The following is a 23,131-nucleotide window of genomic DNA, read 5'->3' as shown; positions in this document are numbered from 1 at the left end:
TACGCATTTCAGTAGTGTTTTGTGAGTGAACCATGGCATATCAGCAAACTGTGTATAGAGAGGGGAAAATGATGAAAAATCTGGAAATGCCTTAATTCTCCATGTACAGATTAAGGGACAGCACCATACACAAAAATATCGCTTTTCATTTTTAAATTTTACAAGGGCTGCTTAACCCCTTAAGGACAGATGGCGGAAATATTCCGTCATGATTCCCTTTTATTCCAGAAGTTGTGTCCTTAAGGGGTTAAAACAACCTACGGTATCTTAGCAAAAAGATATGGGGATCCTTCTCCCCGAACGTCTTTGGAGTTTTATATGAAACATCAGCAAAACCAGTGAAATCTTCCAATGAATTGCTTTACTTGTATAATTTTGTCCCCAGAATTGTTCTCTGTTCTTGATACCAATGGTTTCCTGGCTACTTAGCATGCCTATTCCTGCTGAAACACTTATAGGACACGTGCTTGTGGAGCTATTATAGTCGAGCTCACTTTTCTTTTCTTTTCTCTAAAAATAAGCCTCAATGCTTTATACCTATTGACATATTTCGGATCGATATATTTATCTAGTATTTAAACTAAATACTTAGCTGTCTTGTAATGTCATACACTGGAACGTGGTCCATGATTGTTTATAGGTTTTTCATTTGTGTGTGGATAATTATTTTATAATTTTTTTTCTTTAGGTTTTGATTTGGGCAGATTGCAGATAACTAAAGAAAGAGTGAATGATGTTATTCTTCCCAAGTGGTCCAAATCACCAGAAGATTTTATCCGCAAGCACAGAGAAGCCTTGGTAATATATATAGTCATTTTACTGGATCTTGTATCTGGCCTTCTAGGTGCTAAGCCTCACCGATTTCTATTTTCTTCTATTCAGGAGTCAGAGTATGTTTCCGCTCATCTTCATGAATGGATAGATCTGATTTTTGGTTACAAACAAAGGGGACCAGCTGCTGTCGAGGCTCTAAACGTTTTCTACTACTGCAGCTATGAAGGTAGGCATTATCCAGTGCCCCCTGTCGGTTTTCAGGCAAAGCACAAGTTTTAAAAAGTACAAAATCACAAGTAAAAATAACAATTTCTATACAAACTGAATCTGCACTCAGAAAAAAGAACACTTTGTAGATAAAAAAAAAAAATTCTCTGAATGTGGATTCTATTTGTATGGATTTTGTGTACATTGTTTGCAAGTTCTAGTAGAATGGACTTGCTTGGATCCAGCACCTAGTTTTTACTGGATGCATTTAATTGAGCGGTTTAGTATATATTTCTATAAGAATAACATTTTGTTTTGTTTTTTCTCCTCCTCAAATGTTACAAAACTCCAGGAGCTGTAGATCTTGATGCCATTGCAGATGAGAAAGAAAGAAAAGCATTAGAAGGGATTATCAATAACTTTGGCCAGACACCTTGTCAGTTGTTAAAGGTAATTGTGTGTGCTTTATTTGGTTCATCAAAGTAGTGACTACCTTGTGTAATGTAAACAACAACTTATGCCAAAGTAATAGACTGTTCATGGGACCATGCATCTTTTCAAGTGTTCTTTGCATGATGACTGATTCTATTTTTGCAATAAACACATGCATCCTTTGGTATCCCACTTCCATTAGAAAGTGGCACATCAACTAAAGGATAATTGCTGCTGCAAGTGTGGGATTTTTGGGTTATGTAATGGTATATTTCTTCGAGAGTCATGCGACTGGCACAGTAGAATTTGCTGTGGATATATATGTTGCACCTATTAAAATAAAATAAAAAAGGTGAGGATTGGTCAAAAGACAGTACCAACTTCCTCATGTCTGGGTGCATGACTACAGAAGTAACAGAGCTTGGGAGAATTACTATAAATGAAGAGCATGAAAAGACTGTCTTTTCTTAAAAATATTACTACTTCTTTTTTTTTTATGTTTTAAAAGAAATGGATGGGGAAGGAAGGTCTTAACTGCAATCTGGATTACATTAAGTTTTAAGTTTTCTATTCCAATAGAATGAAATTACATCAAACTGTATTTATACGTTTCCTTTTAAAAACAGGAGCCTCACCCAGTACGTCTTTCAGCTGAGGAAGTTTTACAGAAACAGAACAAATTGGACACAGCCACACTGAACCTGTTTCAAAACCTATCCGAACTGAAGTCATACTCCATAACTGTAAATAATTGATATAAAATATTTATTATGGCTTTTTTTACACATTCGTGATTATGTACTCATTTATTTTTAACTTTAGATCTCCATGTATTGTTATATTGTAGAGAGCATACGTCTATACATGTCTATTTTTTTGTGTGTGTGTATACCTATGCAAATAGCTTAGTGAAAATGCTAATAATGCAATGTATTGTTATAGAAGCAAACATGGAGCCTTCATGTTTTTTCTTTCAGGCCACTAGTGATGATATTCCAGTTGTAAAGGCAATTGTTCCAAAGAATCAGCTGCGTTCCTTCATGTCTCAGGGAAGCCCAGAACAACTGGTGAGCTTTAACCCAACACTGTGTTTTGTTCTTGTGATTATTCTTCAGATGTTAGATTTCTGAGATTTATATAGCGTTAACAATTTTGTGACTTTATATTCACATGTGCTTTTCCACCACAAATTCACAGAGCCGGATTTGCCAGTAGTACTGGCAGGTGCCTCTCTCTACAAGTGGGGTACAGGAGTTTCTACATGCATTTTCTCCTTAATTAAAGGGATACTATAGTCATCAGAACAACTACATCTTAATGTAGTTGTTCTGGTAAGTATAATCATTCACTTCAGGCATGTTTATGCAAACACTGCCTTTTATCTGAATTCATGTTTACATTGCCCCCTAGGGACACCTCTAGTGGCCACTCCAGGTGCTTCCTGGGGAAGTGCTACACGGTGGTAAGTATAATCATTCCCTTCAGGCATTTTTATGCAAACACTGCCTTTTCTCTGAATCCATGTTTACATTGCCCCCTAGGGACACTTCTAGTGGCCACTCCAGGTGCTTCTTGGGGCAGTGCTGCACAGTGTCTAGCACTGCCGTTCAGCGTCTCCATGCTCTGCATGGAGACACTGAATTTTCCTCATAGAGAAGCATTGGATTGGCTAAAAATTCTGATGATGTCAGCATATAGGCGGATCGGTGGCGGGGCCAACACGTCGGACCAGCACAATGCTGGAAACAGGGTAAGTGGGGCAAGAGGAACAGGCCACCTAAATTGTGGTTTTAACACTATAGGGTGATTCTACAGTGTTCCTTTAACCCCTTAAGGACCAAACTTCTGGAATAAAAGGGAATCATGACATGTCACACATGTCATGTGTCCTTAAGGGGTTAAATATATTTTGGTACACTTTTTATTTTCTTGCTTCTATTTTTGTTTCTTTTTAGTTTTTTCTTTGTGGCGGGAGTGAGATATTTATTTCCTGACTCTCTTGTGCCTCTTTCAAATCAATAAACAAGCAGCAGAAAGCTTGGGGTGGTTTGATTTGAGGTGATAAAGGATGCTTGAGAATTCTGCACATACAGGCACGCTAGGAATTCTGCACATCCACCCCTGAAAGTGAAACTCCCATAATAAATGTTAGAAACACTTCTTTCAACAATAGATCATTTTCAGCCACTTCAGAGATTGCTTTTAAGACCTTTGGGCAACAGTACCTCACTTATACTAGATTTGAAGTAATCACTGAAGCAACCTCATTTGGCTATGGAATCCTGATGTAGTGTTGAATGCCTTCTTTGTCGTATCATATGCACATAAGAGATTATTCATTACAGGAGGAATTGTAGAGAACTGCTGGAGTAATTGCACATTTTAAAACTAAGTACCCATGCTGGAGAAATAGCTGAACTAGATAATTTTGTTGTAGAAATTGTCAGTTCTTATGTCAATTCTGTACAGTTCTGACTTTTTACTGAATACATCCATTTGTTTTCAGTATCCAAAAATGCATATACACATTCAAAAACACATATGACTTGTAAATCTCTATTCAGCATTAAAAAACACATAGGGCTTGGAATTCGTAAATCTCTATTCAGCATTTAAAAAAAACCAAAAACAAAACCCTTACTAAGCATTGAATACCTGTTAGCAGTGATCATTTAATAGATGTGGATTTCTCCAGTCTAGTATCTGATGTTTCATGGTGACATCCACCTTCTCAACATTATAATTCCATAATGTCTCAAGAATACCACCCTCCCTTCAGTAAGATATAAAGCACCTTAATTCCGCCTTTGCCTTTTCTTTAGGTAACAATAAGTCAGAATCTCATTATTGGAACTCATGGTTGGCTGCCTTACAATAAAAACACATCCAATTTCACGTTCAACAAGGACCAAACTGTAACTAATCCAAAGTAAGTGAAACATTAGACCAAGAATACAAGAGGCCAAAACACTTGCTGTGAACATTCATTATCTGTGTGTCTGTATATCTATCTATTTATGTGTGTGTCTGCCTGTCTATCATGTCTATCATGTATTTTGTCAGTGTGTCGCTCTGTAATGTATTGTCTCTCTGTATAGTATTCTGGTGCACCACCCTCCCCAACTTCCTTCCTTTCTGTACTATTGTATGAGGGACGTTTAGCCAGATGGTCATGAGAGTGTCCGCTGATCCTCTCAGCTTATCACTGGCCACCTATTGAGAGAAACTCTAAATGAGTTTCTGGTAAATGGCTGAGGAGCATCAGCTGATTCTCTCAGCTTATTACCAGCCTCCTGCTCTTTACAACAACCACAGCACATATACTGTAGTTGCTCTGATTATTCCTCTGCCAAGTATAAATGACAGACGCTTACAAGGAAACCCATGATGCACACTGGCAATTCAATTAGAATGTTCATGCCATTGAGGTGGTGCATTCTGTTTGGAGAAGTGGTCCAATGCAGGATAGGAGGTGGCCAAGATGTACGTGGGAGTTATTGATAGATATTACAATAGTGAAATGCCTTGGATCCCATGTTATGATAACGGCTGGAGAGAAGATTAGTATTTGCTTTACAATGCAAAAAGCAATATATGCTTCCCATACCCACTCCGGGGAACACACTGATCTAACCAATCAGTGTCCTATCCCTAGGAATCCTGAAAACGTGCATGGGGCATGCCAGACAAATTTACACACCTGCAGTTGGAAGATCTCTTCTATTTGTAACATCCTGACAGGGGGAGAAGGAAGTGTGATCATGCAGGGTAGGCTCTGGTGTCAGATTTCTCTCTCCTGCTGCTGCACAATGATGTTCTATTTCTGTCATTAGTGGACTGATCTGAAACGGAGATGGGTAGGTAAGAAATAGGTTGTAGTACCTCCCCTAGCTGATACTGCAATCTAACCAAGTTCATAGTAAGCTTAAAAATAGGAAGAATGCATAAATGTCCAGAGGATAAAACAAATCCAATGGACACAAAAAGGTTCCTTGTGAAATAAAGCTAATATTGGAAAGATATTTACAATTTGATACATTTTATTAAGTATTTAGAGAAAAAGATATATAACATTGACCTATTACAAATAGACATAAACAGGTAAAGGCTCTATAATAATAAATGGGGCAGACTCTAAAGTAGACTGGATGGGATGTGGACTGAGGGTGATAGTAGTGGGAGTTAAGTTTAAAAAGGTTTATTACATACCTTTCAAAGTTTTTATTGCTTTATTTTGTTTAACAATGTTTCCTTTAACAATGTTTTAAAAAAAAAAAAAAAAAAAAAAAATGTTGTCAAGTAATGCATGTCCCTTTAAAGGACCACTAAATTCACCCAGACCCCTTCATCTCAATGAAGTATTAACACACCTCTGGTAGCTGCTTTCAGTCAGCCACTAGATATGATTCGTTGCACTGGCCCAGTAATACTCAGTTGCATGAATCTCAAAGGAAAGCATTACTATCAATGCTTTCCTATGAGAGATATTGGATGCATGCGCATCTAATTTCCCAATGAATTGCACAAGCAATGGAGGAGGCGACTCCTCCTTGATGATTGAAATTACTAACGTTCTAGTGTTCCTTTAAAGAGGCGTTAGACGTTAAAGAGAACTTGTTATGACAATTCACTTTAATTAGCCACCACATTTTTTTTTCTTTACAGTGTAGGGACTAAATAAAAATGAACCTTATATTTCACAAGAAAACGTGTGGCTTAAATATTTAAGTTAATTAATTTATTTTTATGAACCCCTAACTGCAGAACTCAACGTCTCCTGTCTGTCCCATTTGCACCGGGTCTTGAGATCACTTCCAAATTATTTGTGGTGTCACATGATGGTAAGGTACTCTTCACCGGAGGTCATTGGGATAACAGTATACGAGTAACCTCTCTCACCAAAGGAAAAGTGATTGGGCAACACATCAGGCACATGGGTATGAATCAATTTATTGCCTGCTTACACAATACTGTAAAGTTTGCCTTGTTTTGTTTTTTTTATGTGTGCACAGTTTTAACTTTAAAAAAAAAAAAAAAAAAAAAAATTACAATTCTAGCATTGCTCAAGTTAGCCATTGCTTTTTATAGAATAGAAAGGACCTGTGTGCATTCATGCCAGTCGATGGATATTTTGATTTCTGACCCTTATATCACTTCAAGCTTTATTCTTACAGTTTAAAGATTCCAGTTCAAATGCAGCTTTAACTGTGGTGGGTAAAACCCAGGAACCACTTATAATACTATAACATGTTAGCTAGAGAAGTCCTATGTATTTTACATTAAATATTTACACTTGAACCAGATGAACACTTGCAGATAATTTTCTCCAATACCTTGCGTATTGTAGCTCCAAGGTGTGGCTAATGAGGATAGTGATGTACAGATGGTGCGGTAGATAATTGAGAACGGAATGCAATATGTTTCATATAGAGAGGTCCTGTTTCAGATTGAAATGCTTCTGTGCCATGGTCCATCATCTGATACAAGAAGCCATGGGCTGTCAAACACTCTCTGACTAAAAATGTTATGCCTCATAGTGTTGGAATACGACAAAAACCATAGTGCTATTCTTACTACATTTCTGTTTGTGTGTATGTAAAGCTCAATGTATTTTGACCAGAGCAATATATATTTACATGTGTTACTACTGCTCTCCTGTGACTCAGAAATGATCATCACTACTTCAAAATATAAATATCCAAAATATGAATTCATTCTCAAACTAGTGTTCTAGGATCTATGTAGTAATGTATAATAAAATACTTAAGTAATTAGTTGGTTAACATTGCATTAGGGCAAGTGAAAAATGTAATAAAGCCATCTGATTGACATTTAACTTATAATATTACCTTATAGTAACCTGGCTACAGTGTACTATTTATTGAATAAACATTTGTAAAGAGGTACATGACTTTAATTTGTATATATATAATTAAATACAATTATTTCATTTTAACCTTAGCACCTTTGAGTGCTAAGTTAAACATAAAAATCAATCTATCTGCTGGTAAAACCTCATGTAATTTTCAATGTACATTATTACCCCTGAGCCTTGCAGCACCATGCAAGCTGTGAGTTACTCTTATTTCTGTAAAATTGATGGAGGTGACCCTGACTAGATCCCCAATGACAATTTCACTGCATAACGCAGCTCTCTCGCTTTGCTAATATAAGAAATTGTCACAATACTGCTGCTGCATTGCTGTCTGCTGTCACTAATTGACTGGATGCTCATTGATGCTGTCATTGCCTGATCAGCTGCCAGACAGCAGTCACTTTAAAAGATCATGTATCTGTAACAAGCAAGCTTGTCTTACAACAGTCTGCAACAACATTTCAACCAGTGCATCTATGTCCTTCTGTTAAAATGTGTTGTTTTTCCAGGAACAAGGCATCACTTGTATGGGAAATACTTGCAGATTGAATGTTTGCAGAGACAATGTCATGTCTGTAATAAGAAGTATATTTTCTAGAATGTAGCACTGACGTATTATTGTCTAATATCTTTAGATATTGTGACCTGCCTGTCCACAGACTTCTGCGGCATCCACCTCATTACTGGCTCTCGAGACACTACATGTATGATCTGGCAAATAGGACAGCAGGTGATTGATACATTTCTTTCAAATGTATTTTAGCATTTTATTTCTATTGTTGCTTTACAAGGTTCTTTACATTACTGGGTTATAACCGGGGAAATGTTCAATCTCATAGCCCTGAAAGCTTAAATATGTAGTTCTCTGGATTCTTGTTTTTTGCGGTTTGGTCTTGTAACTTCATGCCACCTATTACCTATGGTTCTCATACCACACAGTTATGTTTCCCTAATGAATTTGCCCAAAGTTTACCTAGAGTGAGGCAGAAAACATAGATGTGAAGTAGGAGGCAAACCTTGCCTCCCGCTCAAATAAAAACACATTGGTGTGTCCCACGACCCCCATATTACTCAACCTCACAAGTGGAGTCTTCTTAAAAAGACAATCAGACTGGTTACTTAGCTGGAGTAATGACTTGTGCAATTCACAGTTCTTTTCTCTGCGAGCCCGGGGAATTGGTGCTTACCGTCCATGACCACCATAATGTATATAGCACCTTCATCCCATTGCAACCCTGGATGAAAGGAAGGATCGAGAGCATTGCAGTTCCCTTGTTTTGATGCCTCTGCTGGTCATTAAGAGGTCCTGGGCCCTTTGCTTCATATTAATTAAGGGGGGCCATATGTGTGTCTTCTCTGCTGATATGGTGCTGTTTTTGAAAAAAGAGCTCTGTGTCTCCGTTGCAACATTGAAATGGTTAGCTGAGCCAGTTCTAGATAGATTGTATATTGTATAAGTAAGAAAATTGTGTGCGTTGACTTGAACATGATTTAAAGTATATATTCGCAGGCTTTGGGTAGGAAGCAATTGTTCAAGTTTTGATGTAAATACTAATGCAATGCCTGAATGCAGCAAGCAAGAAGGTAAAACTCCATTTAATCTCTGTAATCAGAGATACTGAATCTAATATCCTGCTGTTGCAGTAAGTTTAAAAAGCATCTTTCATCATGCCACGTTTTATCCAATTTAAATGTTATGTACCATCAGCATTTCCTAGCACAGGAATAAAAGGTGACTGATGTACAGGTCTGGCATCACCGGGTAAGAAAAGAAGATACATAGCTATTGGTGATGTCTATAGAATGTTGTCATTTCAGGCAAAATATTGCTATCTATGTGCTAACTTTGAAGATTTTGTAGAGTAATATTAATTTGTCCATTATGTTTGGTCCCCTTAAATGGACTAAAGAGAAAAAGAACACTTTTGAATAATATTATGTGTTAAATGATACTGTAATAAATATTTCTAGCTTGCACTCTGTATATCTGTAAATGCAGTTGCCTGGTGGTTGTATACTCTCAGATCTTGTTTCAGCTCCTTGAATATTTATTAAATCAGTGTTCAATAGTTCAACCCCAAAACAGAGACTTTATAAACCGTCAATCCAAACGGTCACTAACCATAATTCTGAGTTCTGTACACCAGAGCCTGTTAACTAGGAATCGCTCTTAGCCGCGTAACCAACCAGCTCTGTTTAACACTAACTGGGTTATTAACTCACAAAGTGAGAATGCAGAGTGATTTTAAAATCTAATCCGTAACCGAACTGAAAGCAAAGCTGATATCGATTTTTTTCCAATTCAGCGATTTTGAACTCAAATTTAGACATTTTCATTGACTTCTCACTTTAGTGAATAATCCTGTGAATTTAGACTTTCTTATGATCATTATAATATCAATGTTTTCTAAGCAAGACCTGTTGATAAACTAATTATTCCTTTCTTGATATTAGGGTGGTGCTGCCGGGGACTTGGTTCCAAAACCTGTGCAAATTCTATATGGACACACAGATGAAATATCAAGCGTTGGCATTAACACAGAATTAGATATGGCTGTATCTGGAGCCAAAGTAAGCATGATTTTTTTTTTTGCATTTATTTATTTTTAAAAATTATTATTATGGTGCATGCAACACTATTTGTAGCAGGAAAAAAAAGAAATCCCAAAGCATAACTGTATTACCAATAAGGCCAATATATAATAACAAAAGATGAGAATTTTTACAGTTTGATAATTATCTACACTATGTCAGAGGAAGACTATCTCTAAAAATGTGAGTGTCATACATAAAAAAAATATATATATACTCAAATTTTTTTTAAATTATTATTATAGTTTATAGTTGTGCTTTTTATCAATCAATATGATATTTGCAGTGGCTGAACTACCGCGGTCGCAGCTGCGACCGGGTTTGCCACTTCAGGGGGCCCAGCTGCCCTGCGGATTCCGACGGCTAAGTAAAGCATTGAAGGGGCCCATCGGGAGGCCCATGCTATTAGTGCCACCCGATTGAAACAAATTTCCAGGGGGCCCAGTCAGCGCTTTAACAGCGCAACGGGACCCCTTTGATGACATCACAGCTGGGAGGAAGTGACTGCCCCGGTCACTCCTCCCAGCTTACACCGGGAGCCGCGCGAGAGAGAGGAGAGGAGAGGAGGGAGTCAGAGTGGGGACTCTGACTCCCATCAGACTGAGCCACCACTGGACCCCAGTGAAGTCACCCTCCTGAATCAAAAAGGTAGGAAACAGGAGGGTGAATAAAACATTTTGTGTATGTATGTATGTATGTATGTATGTGTGTAGGTATGTATGTATGTGTCTGTTTGTTTGTCTGTGTCTGTATATATATATATATATATATGTGTGTGTGTGTATTTATGTATGTGTCTGTACGTATGTGTGTGTGTTTGTTTGTGTGCCTGTATGTGTGTGTCTATCTGCGTGTCTGCATGTGTATCTGTCTGCATGTGTATGGGAGGCGGAGGATAGATGTGCGGGGGAGGGGGAGGATAGACTTATGAGAGGATGGCATGGGGTAGCTGTATGGGGGGGGGAGGCCCCAGGGCAATTTTCGCACCAGGGCCCAGTTGTTTCTAGTTACGCCTCTGGATATTTGGTTTTATTATAGTTGAATATTCCCACCATTCAGTAATTACAGAAAGTAAAATTGATAGACGCAGCAGGTAAAATACCCAAATGAACCATCTAGTCTGACAATTCCTGTCTAAAAGTACTTGTTTTATTATAGATTGTTTCCTGCGGAGCACAGCAGAGTGTCTGTCACAAGATGTAATTATTGCACAATATTGCATTCTAGCGACACCGCTTTAAGGACAACTGTCAACATGAGATTTTCACTCCTTGATTTTGAAAAGTGTATTACATTTCATGAAACTCATTGATAGATATTTTTTAAATGATGTATATTCATTTTTTTCTTTTCTTTATTTTCTTTGATAAAAATTTCCTTTGTTATCTGGCTGAGCCGTTGTGTTAGGTCAGACTCTGTTATCAAATGCTGCTTAGCCTAACTCACACAGAGCCATCTCGGCTGCATGCAAGTTAGGTTGCGTCTGGCCGAACATGGCTGCTGAGCCAGATAAAGGGAAATGTTCTAAAAAATAAAAATAAAACAAAATATCAACATAGTTTAAACATATCTAATTTTCATTAAGTGTAATACACTTTCAAAGAAAAATTAGAATTGGACATTTGATTACAGTTGTCCTTTAATTAAATAAAGGCATATCAAAGCAGTGTGGTAGAGCCCTCTAGCAACAGTATTTTCCTTACCAATTAATTTATATACTGAAATGCTCAGGTCATTACATCACATTCAATACAGAATGTATCTTGCTCAGGATTAATTGTTTATTTTATAGGATGGGACTGTGATCATTCATACTATCCGGAGAGGACAATATATGAAGACGCTGAGGCCTCCTACTGACAGTTCACTGGTAATGACAATACCAAGCTTGGCTTTATCCTGGGATGGACACATTGTTATTAACAGCAGCATTGAAGGGAAAGGAACGCTCAAGGTATATACTAATAAGGCATTGTTTTATTTTATTTATTTAGTATAATATGTTTTACTTGGAAGTGCACATCAGAATGTCTAGTCTCCTCAAGTATGTGTTCTATCATGGTACACATTAAAGGAGCTATTCAGTCTCGAAAGCACTCCAGCCGTTAGGTAGTTGTCTCCTCTGTCTTATTTTATAAAAATGCTGATTACTAGAGAAATCAACACTTTTATAAATCTCCTTAGTTACACCCTCCTAGCCGTCGGTCAGACACCCTGGAGAGTTTCTTGCTGACTTCTTTGAACAAACATTCAAAGAAGTAGTGAGCACTTCACGTAAAGAAACATTGGTTTCTGTTTGGCAGAGCGCAGCGATTGACGTTCATGTGCCATAGATCCCCAATGCTTCTCTCTATGTAACGCATTAGACTGGACAGGAGATTGTCACTGGTGGTCTCATTGCGGCAAGATCAAGACCTGGTGAGAAAACAGTCCTGCCACTGGAACAAAGCGAAGTTGAACTTTTTTTTATAATTTAGATTGAGGGCACAATTCAACAGAGAAATAAAATCCTAATTTTTTTTACGTTTGAGTGTTCCTTTTACATGGGACATGTACCGTTAAAGAGGAACTGTCCCTTTCAAGCATTTTGAATATTAATATTATATGTTAATATAATATTACGTTTACTTATTGCCTATATTTAAGGGAACACTATAGTGGCAGGATTATAAAATGTATTCCTGACACTATAGTTGTAAAAACACATTTTAGGTCCTCAGCCCATTGCCTCTGGTTAAAAAGTTAATTTACTTGCTTTTTTTCTTGCGCTGCACCTGTCTTGTTGCGACTTGCCCTGCTTCGCCTCCTTGGCTGAGATCATTAAATATGACTATCTTAGTCAATCCAATGCTTTTCCATAAGAAAGCATTGGGAGGCTATATTGCATGTGTGGCAAAAGGCTGTGCTGCACCAAACATAGAGATGCATTGAATGCTATAGAGCAGGGCTATCCAACCTGCGGCCCCCCAGATGTTGCGGAACTGCAACTTACATGATTCTTTCAATGAAACAGATAGCCAGGGAATCATGGGTGTTGTAGTTCAGCAACATGTGGGGGGCCGCAGGTTGGACAGCCCTGCTATAGAGTCAAATTGGTCTGCCTCAGACCTGAAAGCTGTCTGCTGACATTATCCGATGTGTTGTCCTGAACAATCACGATGCTTCCCCATTGGATTGTCTGAGACTCTCAAGGAGGCAGATCAGGGGCAGAGCCAACACAAGTCAAACACAGCCCTGGCCAATCAGCATCCCCTCATAGAGATGAATTGAATCAATGAATCTATATGAGGAAAATTCAGTGTCTCCATGCAAAAGGTGGAGACACTGAATGTTGTGATGCATACTAGGCAAGACTGAGATGGGAAGCAGCTCTAGCAGCCATCTGAGAAGTGGCCAGTGAAGTTATCACTAGACTGTAATGTAAACTCTGCATTTTCTCTGAAAAGACCGTGTTTGCAGCAAAACGCCTGCAGGGGATGTTTCTAGTCACCAGAACAAATGTAATAAGCTGTGGTTGTTCAGGTGACTATAGTGTCTCTTTAATCATCATTTTAAAAAATCTAATTATCAGTACAGAAGTGACTTGACTTGGAATATGATACAGTGACAAATCATAGAGCTCAGGATGCATAATCTGCTACATTATCACTTCAAGTTTTAAATTTGTGATGTATAGTAACACTGATTGGATTTTTTTCATTGTTTCCTCTTGTTGCAGAACAAAAATGCCCTACATCTATACAGTGTGAATGGAAAGTACCTCGGATCTGAAAGCCTGAAAGAACAAATAACAGACATGTGCATTGCTGGAGAGAACGTTATTCTGGGCAGCAGGCAAGGATTTCTGTCAATAAGAGACCTGTACAGGTTAGTGTCTCTTTGTGTGTTAATTTGAATCTGTTTTTGTGTACACTGTTATATCAACAATGCTTAATTGTTTGCCATGAATAGCCAGTCTCTGAGCTGAGGCAATATTTTCAGTGTTTTTTTTTAATCATCTTGATCAAGGTCAGTAACGAGTCATCGCACAATAATTATATTCTGTGGAGTGCATGTTGTACACTTTGAACTGAATTGGCAGCTGCTAAGTTGGCGTTGGCACCTGACTTACAACTGACCAAAAGCTGTTTGACTTTACGGAATATTAAATCTGCAATGCTATAGTTTGCAGAGTTTTGCATTGATTACCTCCACCCATCTTCCTCTCTTTTTGACATGACATTGTTTTAATTCTTGAAGGAAAATCGCAATCTACCGACTTCTGGATCAGTGTCGTACAGATTTGACTTTTTAGATTTAGATCGTGTCTTACACTTGAGTGTCTTAGTCAACCCTATTAGTACACAAATCAATTGGTGTTAAAGCAGACCTTTCACTTCGCTGAAAGTGACACTTTTCATTCCTTCACATGAATAGAAACGTGAATTATGCACCCAATGTACAATACATTGATAAATAAACACTGCCCATGGGAGTATCTTACTTCTATTGTACTCCAGGAGTGTACAGGTGAATGCTTTCTCAGATATTCCTTTCATAGTGCTTCCAGCATGTACCACATATGAAGGTTACATTTATTTTTCAGTTACCTTCACAGCACTTCAAGGCCCAGGGTGACGATATCACTCAGTAACACTGCATGTGCTCAGTAATCTGAAGAAAAATATCATACAAGTACCCTTGGTCATCCCTTCCATTGTGGCATGCACATAATTGGCACCATGGGATGCTTATTTAGCATACCGTACAAAATAAAAATAGCTCCGTATTAAGAATAAAAATAGCATCTTTTGTCTATTTTATAATAACCCTTTTTCGATGTGGAGTACTACGTCTCTTTTAAACATGTATATTCACTACACCTTGTCTTGCTTGTTACCAGTTTAAATCTCAGCATGACTCCTCTGGCTATGCGTGTCCCAATCAACTGCGTATCAGTGACCAAAGAGAACAGCCATGTCCTGGTGGGGCTGGAAGATGGCAAATTAATATTTGTATGTGTTGGCAAGCCCACAGAGGTGAGTCTTTGCAAATATTGCTGGTTAGAAAATGTATCAAGGTTTAATGTACAGATTTAGTTATGGGCTATAGAAGACTGCGTTTTATGTTGAGGAACCTTTTCAGAGGCAGTGGAATCCAAGCCAGTGGTATTAATCAGAGGAAATGAATAGTGGCTCTAAACCCTTCATTTGGCCTTAAAATGTTTTTTACAATTCTTTACTGATTTATGCAATTTCAGTAATATATACGCCGTCCAGATTTTGAAAGCAACTATAACAAATCTACTTTAAGTAAATGTATAGCTTTCTAGTGGTATGTCTTAATGCAGTGTTTGTTATAAAGTCAGTGGTTACTAAACCGTGGACTAGCACTCAAAACAATCCTCTCTCCACAATTGTTTTCATAGTAGGGATCTCTCTAAATCTTTACACTCGCTGACGGAAACAACACTATTAAAGGCATAGGCACCAATAACCACTACACAAAAATGTCTTCCTATCGGCTAATGCTATTAACAATATCTCATTTCATCCGTATTTAACCCCTTAAGGACACATGACATGTGCAACATGTCATGAATGCCTTTTATTCCAGAAGCTTGGTCCTTAAGGGGTTAAAGCCGTTTGTTGGCTGACAGGTCAGCTGATACACTAAGACAATAATTGGCTTTAAATATGCATAAAACCGATATTGCTCATTTGGAAGTGAAATGTCTCCATTAGTGATTCCAGTAAGGTGGCACTGGTTTTGGTTTAAATCACTCAAATGGTTTGACAAAGAAACAGAGAAAGTCAGAAAATCATTATTCAAATCAGATTTTCCTGTCACCTTACTGTTTTGTTGACAGCAACTCAACATGGTCAAGACAGACAGGGACATAAATGGCACGTGTGAGCCATACAAATATTTTTACTGGCAGAGCTGCTCTGACCTATGCGAGAAAAGAGGGGACAGGCTTGTAAATTGCACCTGCTATTGCTGATGTTTTTTAATGTGTTGAATTTCTTTGTCCATATACCTTGACATTGCATTTATTAAGGCTAATTTTCTGCCCTCTTGAACAGGCAAAATACGGCCAAATCTCTCGAAAGCTGTGGGGCTCCAGCAGAAGGGTCAACCAGATCTCATCGGGGGAAACGGAATATAATACACAAGACATCTAACCTCTTGGATGCTACGTCCTGAACTTGCTCAGTTAATGGAATTTGCAATTAGACAAATGCTTAGTTCCAGCTGTGTAAGAGACGTCTGCAATAATACCCCGTCGCCGTGCGCGAAATGCCGGCAGAACACTACGGGAAACATGCCCAATATATATATATATATATATTTATTTTATTTTTTTTGACAAATGAAATTTATATTGTGTAATGACAACCATAATTCCTAAAAAAACAAGTAAGGTATTTTTACATGCATGAGCTGGCATTCATCTGGGGGGGGGCATTGTCATATTGTACTCATTGGATAAGTATTTGAGGTGGAGACTGTCACAAGTCAAATCAAGCCATGTATATTTCTAAAGAAAGTAGCAACAGCTTCCTCCTGTTGTCGAATAACAGTACCTGTGTACTTTTAAATATTTCAAACGGTTTCTAGAAATTCTTATACCTAATTGTATAAAGTGCTCATCTACTATCTGTAACTTAGGCATAACCAGACGTTTCATCTCTTTATGTACTAATTGCCTTGGCAAGTGACCAGTCACATGGGGATAAAAACTGAAGGTTACTTTATATACAATGAATATATTAATCATGTGCACAGTTTATGGATTAGAGAACATTTAAAAACATATTTTCCCTCTAGGTTCAGTTGCTGCTTTTTATGCAGATCTCTTCTATTTGATTGGAATTTCATGGCACGTCTCCTGAAATTGCCATATTTGCAGGTTTTTCAAAATGTATTATTATTTTAGATTTATTTTTATTTCTTTGGGGGGGGAGGGGGCTTCCTTACTTCCAAACCCTGTGGATGTGACACTACATTCCTTGATTAGTTTACCAAAATATATTCAAATGAAAATAAAAAAACACTAATCTCTTACTGTAGAACAATGCTACAAACCTTTCCATACTCTACGTAGCGTGATGTGCTGCTGTGTACCTTCCAGGCCTTCTCCTGCATGAGTTCAAGGAACAATTTATGTTGTGTGTTAGGATTCTAAAGGAATGGTACAGTCATTCCACATTCTGTATTTTCCTTTTTAAATAGAGTTACATGGCTAAAGTTGTATAAGGTGCACTTCCGCTATCCTTAACCTATGCATAATGGTTAAAGTATTTAGAGGGTTATTGCTAGGCGTTTCATAACTTCTTTAGCAGAAGAATCAAATGCATTTACAAGGCAAAAGGTTGTAGCAGGTATATAGCATAGCGTCCGTGTTTCATATGAAAGTTCGGGTCTAAATGTAAGAAACAAATTTAATAATATCACAATCATATTGCATACCTCTCCCTTGGCCATACAGTGTATAAAATACATTGTGCCTGGTACCGTTACAGGCAACACTATCCAGAGGGATCGACCAGTCCTTCCTTATTGTGTTCCTTTTGTTGCAGAGATTACCCAGTCCTAAGCAAAGCTATAATGTATGGTTTACACCAGTGGTCTACGGCCATTGGTAGAAAGAACTGCAATTAAGAATTAATATTTTATTTTCAAGCTTAATTGCAGATTTAGTCCACCATTCAGTTAGTCCACCTGCTGGTGGCATCATACCAGATTTCCCCAGGGCTTTAAAAGAACTATCAGAGATTGTGAAAGCACCTGTACCCTAACACACTAAGCCTCAGGGACGCTTTCAGCAATAGCGGTACTCATTGTGGAAGTATACATCGAAAATGCTACAATCGTAGCTGCAATATTAACTCCCTTCACGGCTGCTACGTATTCCTTAGAACACTCAGGATTACAATCGGTGAAGATAATTACAGAAATATTCAATCATTTGTTTTGCACAAATATTTGAAAGACACTTGACTCTTAATGAACTCCGTAATGTGAAAACTACACATTTTCATCTATTATTTTTTCCCCCTTACAGTGACATTTTTATAGTAGAGATCTAGTAATAAGACTAATTCAAACAGGAAGCCCAAGTCACTCTGCCCAGGGACCAACAAGCATCAGTAGATTTAGACTAAAGCATTCTTACTCCATTCTAATCAGTGGTGGCTAAAGGAACACTGTAGGCACTTTAACAGCTTCATCTTATTGAAGTTGTTATAGTGCCTGTAATCCTACCTCCCAATACCCTTTATTTCACTAATTAGAGGGCTCTGAAGCATGGGTTCAAACCACGTCCATGCTCCCCACCATGTTCCTATGTTCCCCAATGCTCCTCTATGAGCAGCATTGGATTAGATTGGATTTTTTTGTAAACACAGTGGGAGTGGAGGCTTAATTGGTTAGAGGCATCAGGACTTTAGCGTTCGGAATACAGATATATATTTCCCAACGCTACATTGTTCAGTTAACCTTCAGCTATAGCATACTACATTTCCCCAAATGCCTATCCAGTTGTTTTTGACTGGGGGTTGGCAATCCACCACATCACAGAAGTTAACACATTTTTTAGAAATCTTTTTTTTAGAGGCTATAACTGAAAGTGACATTATAGCAGTAAAATCATGTGTTGCCAAAAAAAGTTTTCAAGCAGTATTTTTAAATTGCTACCTCTGCAGCATAGCTCTAAATAGCTGTACGAGTTATTTAACAAAATCAAACAGAAAGACAATAGACAATGGGCCTGTAAATAAACTGCCATTACCAACATGATTTTAATTAACCATACATTACTTTAAAGGGGACTAACCCGTAATCCTTACGAATATGGAATCTGAGACAAGCATTGCCTTTCTCTGCTGAGTACCAGTGTGTGTTCTTCTTTAATCTTAACCATTCATTTGAACAGCACCATATACGTTGTTTATTTTGATTTATTTAAAACTCTTGATTGTAAACTGAATTTCTTAGAACTAGTTTGTGTGTGTTACCTTTTGTTTTGTGCTGTAAAGTTTAACTTAGACAAGTTTTTCTGGATTTAATTACCCTCTCAGCACCCTGTCACTATTGAATATTTCATAAAGAAAAAACCTATAGCAATTAATGGATGTTAGAAGACAAAATAGGAACTAGTTTGTCTTCTGGTCAAAGCCTAAACTTGCAAAACTTGACAAAAGGTGGAGCTTTCACTAACAGGTTTTGTCCATTCCCGCAGTTATCTATAGCATCATCTCACACGTCCCAAGAGATGGTCTATGGAGGATGCTGCAGTATGACATTGATATAGCTCACAATAGATGACACGCCAGGTGTTGATTAATAGCGTTCGCCACAATGAAGATGGTGGCATTTACAGGGTGGAGCTTCAGGTAAATACATCAAGCTTTAGGTGCTCCCCTCACTAACTGCAACTCAACTGGCCGTGCCACCTTCAGGGTTCTTTGTAAAATACATAGGAAACTCCCTGGAGGTTACATAGCTAGCTACTTTAATGCTCTAAGTATCGTTCATGCACACCTGTGCATTTTTAAGGGTGAATCCTGATGTCAATGGCAGCATACGGTTATGATTGCACACCACTCATTGAAATATCTGAGCTATTTCGATTTGGTTTTTATCAGCTAAATAAAATAGAGTGCATTACTTACTAGGTGAACTTAAAATTGTTAGGTGGTCCTATGTATACTAACGTTTAACAGAGGACCAGATAATGATGCATTTACAATGCTTTACACTCCCAGTCAGTATTTGTAAAAACAGTAATCTTGTGGAACAGGAGCTCTGTATATATATTTACGTCTTATGGAGCATACCAGTTACTTTTGTTGCACTGGGAGGTTTGGATTTAAGGTTAAGTTAAGGGCTGTTATTAAATAGGACCTTCAAGTGTGTTTCCTAATCCGTTATCTTGATTTGAATCTAGCTGTGTTCTATATGCATGCAAGAAGCCAAGAATACAGCTATGATTTTAAACAGGTCATTCTAGGGGTTTTGTTTCTTAATAAGCTTTCTTGCAGTAGTAAAACGCAGAGCAGTTAAATCCCATCATGTTAATGTTTATAATTCTTGTAAAAGCCATTGATATTAAGAAACTATGCACCACTTACTAGACTTTCTGTCATCTGCCATTTCAGTACTGGTCTTTATCAAAAATAATCTAAACACTAATGCAGTACATGTGGATGTTTTTGCTACTTGAAACGTTATATTTGATAAATCTTTTATATGTATTTTGTAAAATAATTACCATAACACATTAAGACATAACTATAGCTGTGTACTATATGTACATAGCAGAGATTTGTATATTTTGTAGCATAATTTCAGAGTGAATGCCATTTTTTTTTTAAAAAAGCTTTATCAAGTAAAACAGATCAAATAATTTGAAATCTGTTAAATCGTTTTTAATTGCTAGTTATTTTTGCTGCTTTTCATTTTCTAGAAGAAATTAGATTTCCTTTTCTAACCAGTTATTTTATTATAATTATATCAAAACACAATGTCTTCCAGTAACAAACGTGCTCATAGGGCATGTTTAATGGGGCACAAGCTAAGTTACAAGTTTGTCCTTGTGGCTTGTTTATGGCATCGATAGATGTATCTGTATGTTTCAGTTCTGTGACATAACTTGAGATGACTGCAGGAACAAGTATGACTATAGAAACCTCAGTTTTTCGATTAACACTTATCTCCCTCACACTTGTAGGCTCTGTTGTCCTGCCACCAGAGTCCAAGTGTCCAGAAAGCAAATAGTGAGCACATCATAAGGCAAGCTTGCATATACTGTGCTCAGGGCATTCGGCCCATAAAAGCGCTCTTTAATAGCGCTCTCTGTATTAGCGGCCCCGAGTGAGATTGCCAGGCCAGCATACATACCAAATTCACGCCTCCCGGTGTTGGCAGGTATGTTAGGATAAATATAAAAAATACTGCACTGTTTGATTTCCACCTCTTCCTTTTTCTAGTTATTTGGCCAGAAAAAAAAAAGTATGGTAGATGTTCTATAATTTGTGTGTCATGTTTGGGTGGTTCCTGACTCCAGAATGTTTTCTTTTTTTTAATGCTTATCTAACTTTATGAGCTGTTTTATTTGCTGCCTAAGGAGACTTGCTCCTGGGATTAGGATCCTTAAGTAGTGCAGTGGAGGGATGTTGTTTTGTCACTTGAGACCAGTTTCAGGCTTTTTGCTATATGTAGTAAGTGTGACAGTTCAATACATCATACAAACGTCACCAATAAGGTAAGTTGTTAACTATAAACCTCTTCCAAAAAAATAACGTGCAATAAAATAATAGAAATCCTAGAGTATTATTGACATACTTGTGATTTTTCAGAAACTTGCCAGATAATTTTACACTAAAATAACTAAAGTAGGAAGAGAAAAACAAAATCTCAGTTTGGATATTTTCGACAAGAATGTGCAGTTTTCTGGTGAATTCCTGACAATTCACAATTAAGTGAGTGTAATACCATCAAAATCTGTGTACAATTAAAATGGTTGTTTAATCTCTTGTGAAACACTCATAATTGGTTTAGAAAGTGAAATAGATATTTTCGAGTCTTGTTCTTTCAGCGCAATCTCACGTGTGCCTGTTTAATATTCATGCAGTCTAGGACATGACTAAGCCTTATTGATTTTATAAATATTGGCTTACTGAATTAAACGTGTGTGCTATCATGTGTATAATAAAACAAACATACATTCTGACAAATAGTTGAGTGTTTGCATAACGGTTTGAAATACTTTGTCTCGATTTGTATGAAAATTCAGATTTTGTTTTTTGTGCAATATCTTTTTGTATTATTTTATAATGTATTAAGAGGCTAGCTAAACCAATCTATAAATTGTCCTTTCTTCACCTGAAATTTTAATAATTATAATCTTTTTCTAACAGAGGAGCCTATAATTTATTGCAAAGTAATGCATAACCAGGGCCTCTGACAGAGAAACGTACGAGTGTGTTTGTGTATATCTGCTCTATTTTATGTACAGGGTGATTGAAGATGTTTTTTTAAAACAGTTTTTTGCACTTTTTTTTGTTTGTTTTTTTTAGGAACTTCAAATTTGTAAACAATACCAATTTTAATATTTTGTACAGAGTATACTTGATTTGGCCCTTGTACATACTGTAACTATTGGCTATGGAAACAATAAACAATTGACTAATGCTTGAAAGTAAAGGCTTCTTCGCATTTTTTGTTGCAGTCAAACTTACAACACATCTGTTGTAAAAAAGATAAAAGAATGAGACAGCGCTGGTTAACTTACAGGCAGCAACCCTCAAAAGGGAATCCCTCAAACCCTTTAACCCCTTAAGGACCGGACTGTTTTTGCGATGTTGTACATTTGCGACCAGGCATCTTTTTACACTTTTGTGGTGTTTGTGTTTAGCTGTAATGTTCCGCTCTCTCATTTACTGTTCCCATACAAATTATATATTGTTTTTTTTCAGGACAAAAGGGGCTTTCTTTACATACCATTATTTATATAATCTCATGTAATTTAATTTAAAAAAAAATGAAAAAATATGATGGAAAAATTGAAAAAAAATACATGTTTTTTGACTTTTATGTGAAAAATCTTTTACTCATCTACAAAAGCGAATTAAAAATCTGCTAAATAGATTCAACATTTTGTCCTGAGTTTAAAAATACCCAGTGTTTACATGCTTTTTGCTATTTTTTTTGCATGTTATAGGGCTATAAGTACAAGTAGGATATTGCGGTTTCAAAACATACATTTTTAAAATGTATCAATAGTGACATTGTAACACTATTATCTGTCATAAATCTCTGAATAACACCCCACATGTACATATTTTTTTTAAAGTAGACAACCCAGGGTATTCAATATGGGGTATGTCCAGACTTTTTTAGTAGCCACTTAGTCACAAACACTGGCCAAATACATATTTGTTTGTGTGTGAAAAAAGTAAACTAAATTGAACGCTAATTTTGGCCAGTGTTTGTGACTAAGTGGTTACTAAAAAAGACTGGACATACCCTATTTGCAATACCTTGGGTTGTCTTCTTTTGCAAATGGTATGCCATCATGGGGGTAATTCTCATTCCTGGGCTACCATACGCTCTCAAAGGCAACGTAACCAACCTGGCATTTTCAATGTAAACATATTTGACCCTGTAACTTTCAAAAATGCTATAAAACCTGGAAAATGTATCACAACAATTATATCATCGGTAAAAGTGCTGTTTGTGTGTGAAAAATGCAAAAAAAAAGTCACT

General features: G+C 37.1%; 1 protein-coding gene across 2 annotated transcripts in view; it reads left to right on the top strand.

Moving 5' to 3' along the window:
- The window catches only part of NBEAL1 (neurobeachin like 1), a 126,891-nt gene extending 108,193 nt beyond the window's left edge, over positions 1–18,698 (top strand). For both annotated transcript variants that reach the window (XM_063429833.1, XM_063429832.1), the window contains 13 exons: positions 689–798; positions 883–1,000; positions 1,334–1,431; positions 2,040–2,156; positions 2,391–2,480; positions 4,236–4,342; positions 6,178–6,350; positions 7,924–8,018; positions 9,743–9,859; positions 11,673–11,834; positions 13,599–13,747; positions 14,763–14,898; positions 15,946–18,698. In XM_063429833.1, the coding sequence (XP_063285903.1) occupies positions 689–798; positions 883–1,000; positions 1,334–1,431; positions 2,040–2,156; positions 2,391–2,480; positions 4,236–4,342; positions 6,178–6,350; positions 7,924–8,018; positions 9,743–9,859; positions 11,673–11,834; positions 13,599–13,747; positions 14,763–14,898; positions 15,946–16,044 (1,571 nt within the window). In that variant the 3' untranslated portion in view covers positions 16,045–18,698. The remainder of the gene's footprint in view (positions 1–688; positions 799–882; positions 1,001–1,333; positions 1,432–2,039; positions 2,157–2,390; positions 2,481–4,235; positions 4,343–6,177; positions 6,351–7,923; positions 8,019–9,742; positions 9,860–11,672; positions 11,835–13,598; positions 13,748–14,762; positions 14,899–15,945) is intronic.
- The last annotated feature ends 4,433 nt before the right edge of the window (positions 18,699–23,131 follow it).

The sequence above is a fragment of the Pelobates fuscus genome, chromosome 8 (assembly GCF_036172605.1).
Source record: "Pelobates fuscus isolate aPelFus1 chromosome 8, aPelFus1.pri, whole genome shotgun sequence".
NCBI lineage: Eukaryota > Metazoa > Chordata > Amphibia > Anura > Pelobatidae > Pelobates > Pelobates fuscus.
The sequence above is the reverse complement of the archived record's forward strand: the minus strand, read 5'-3'. Positions and strand labels throughout refer to the sequence as shown.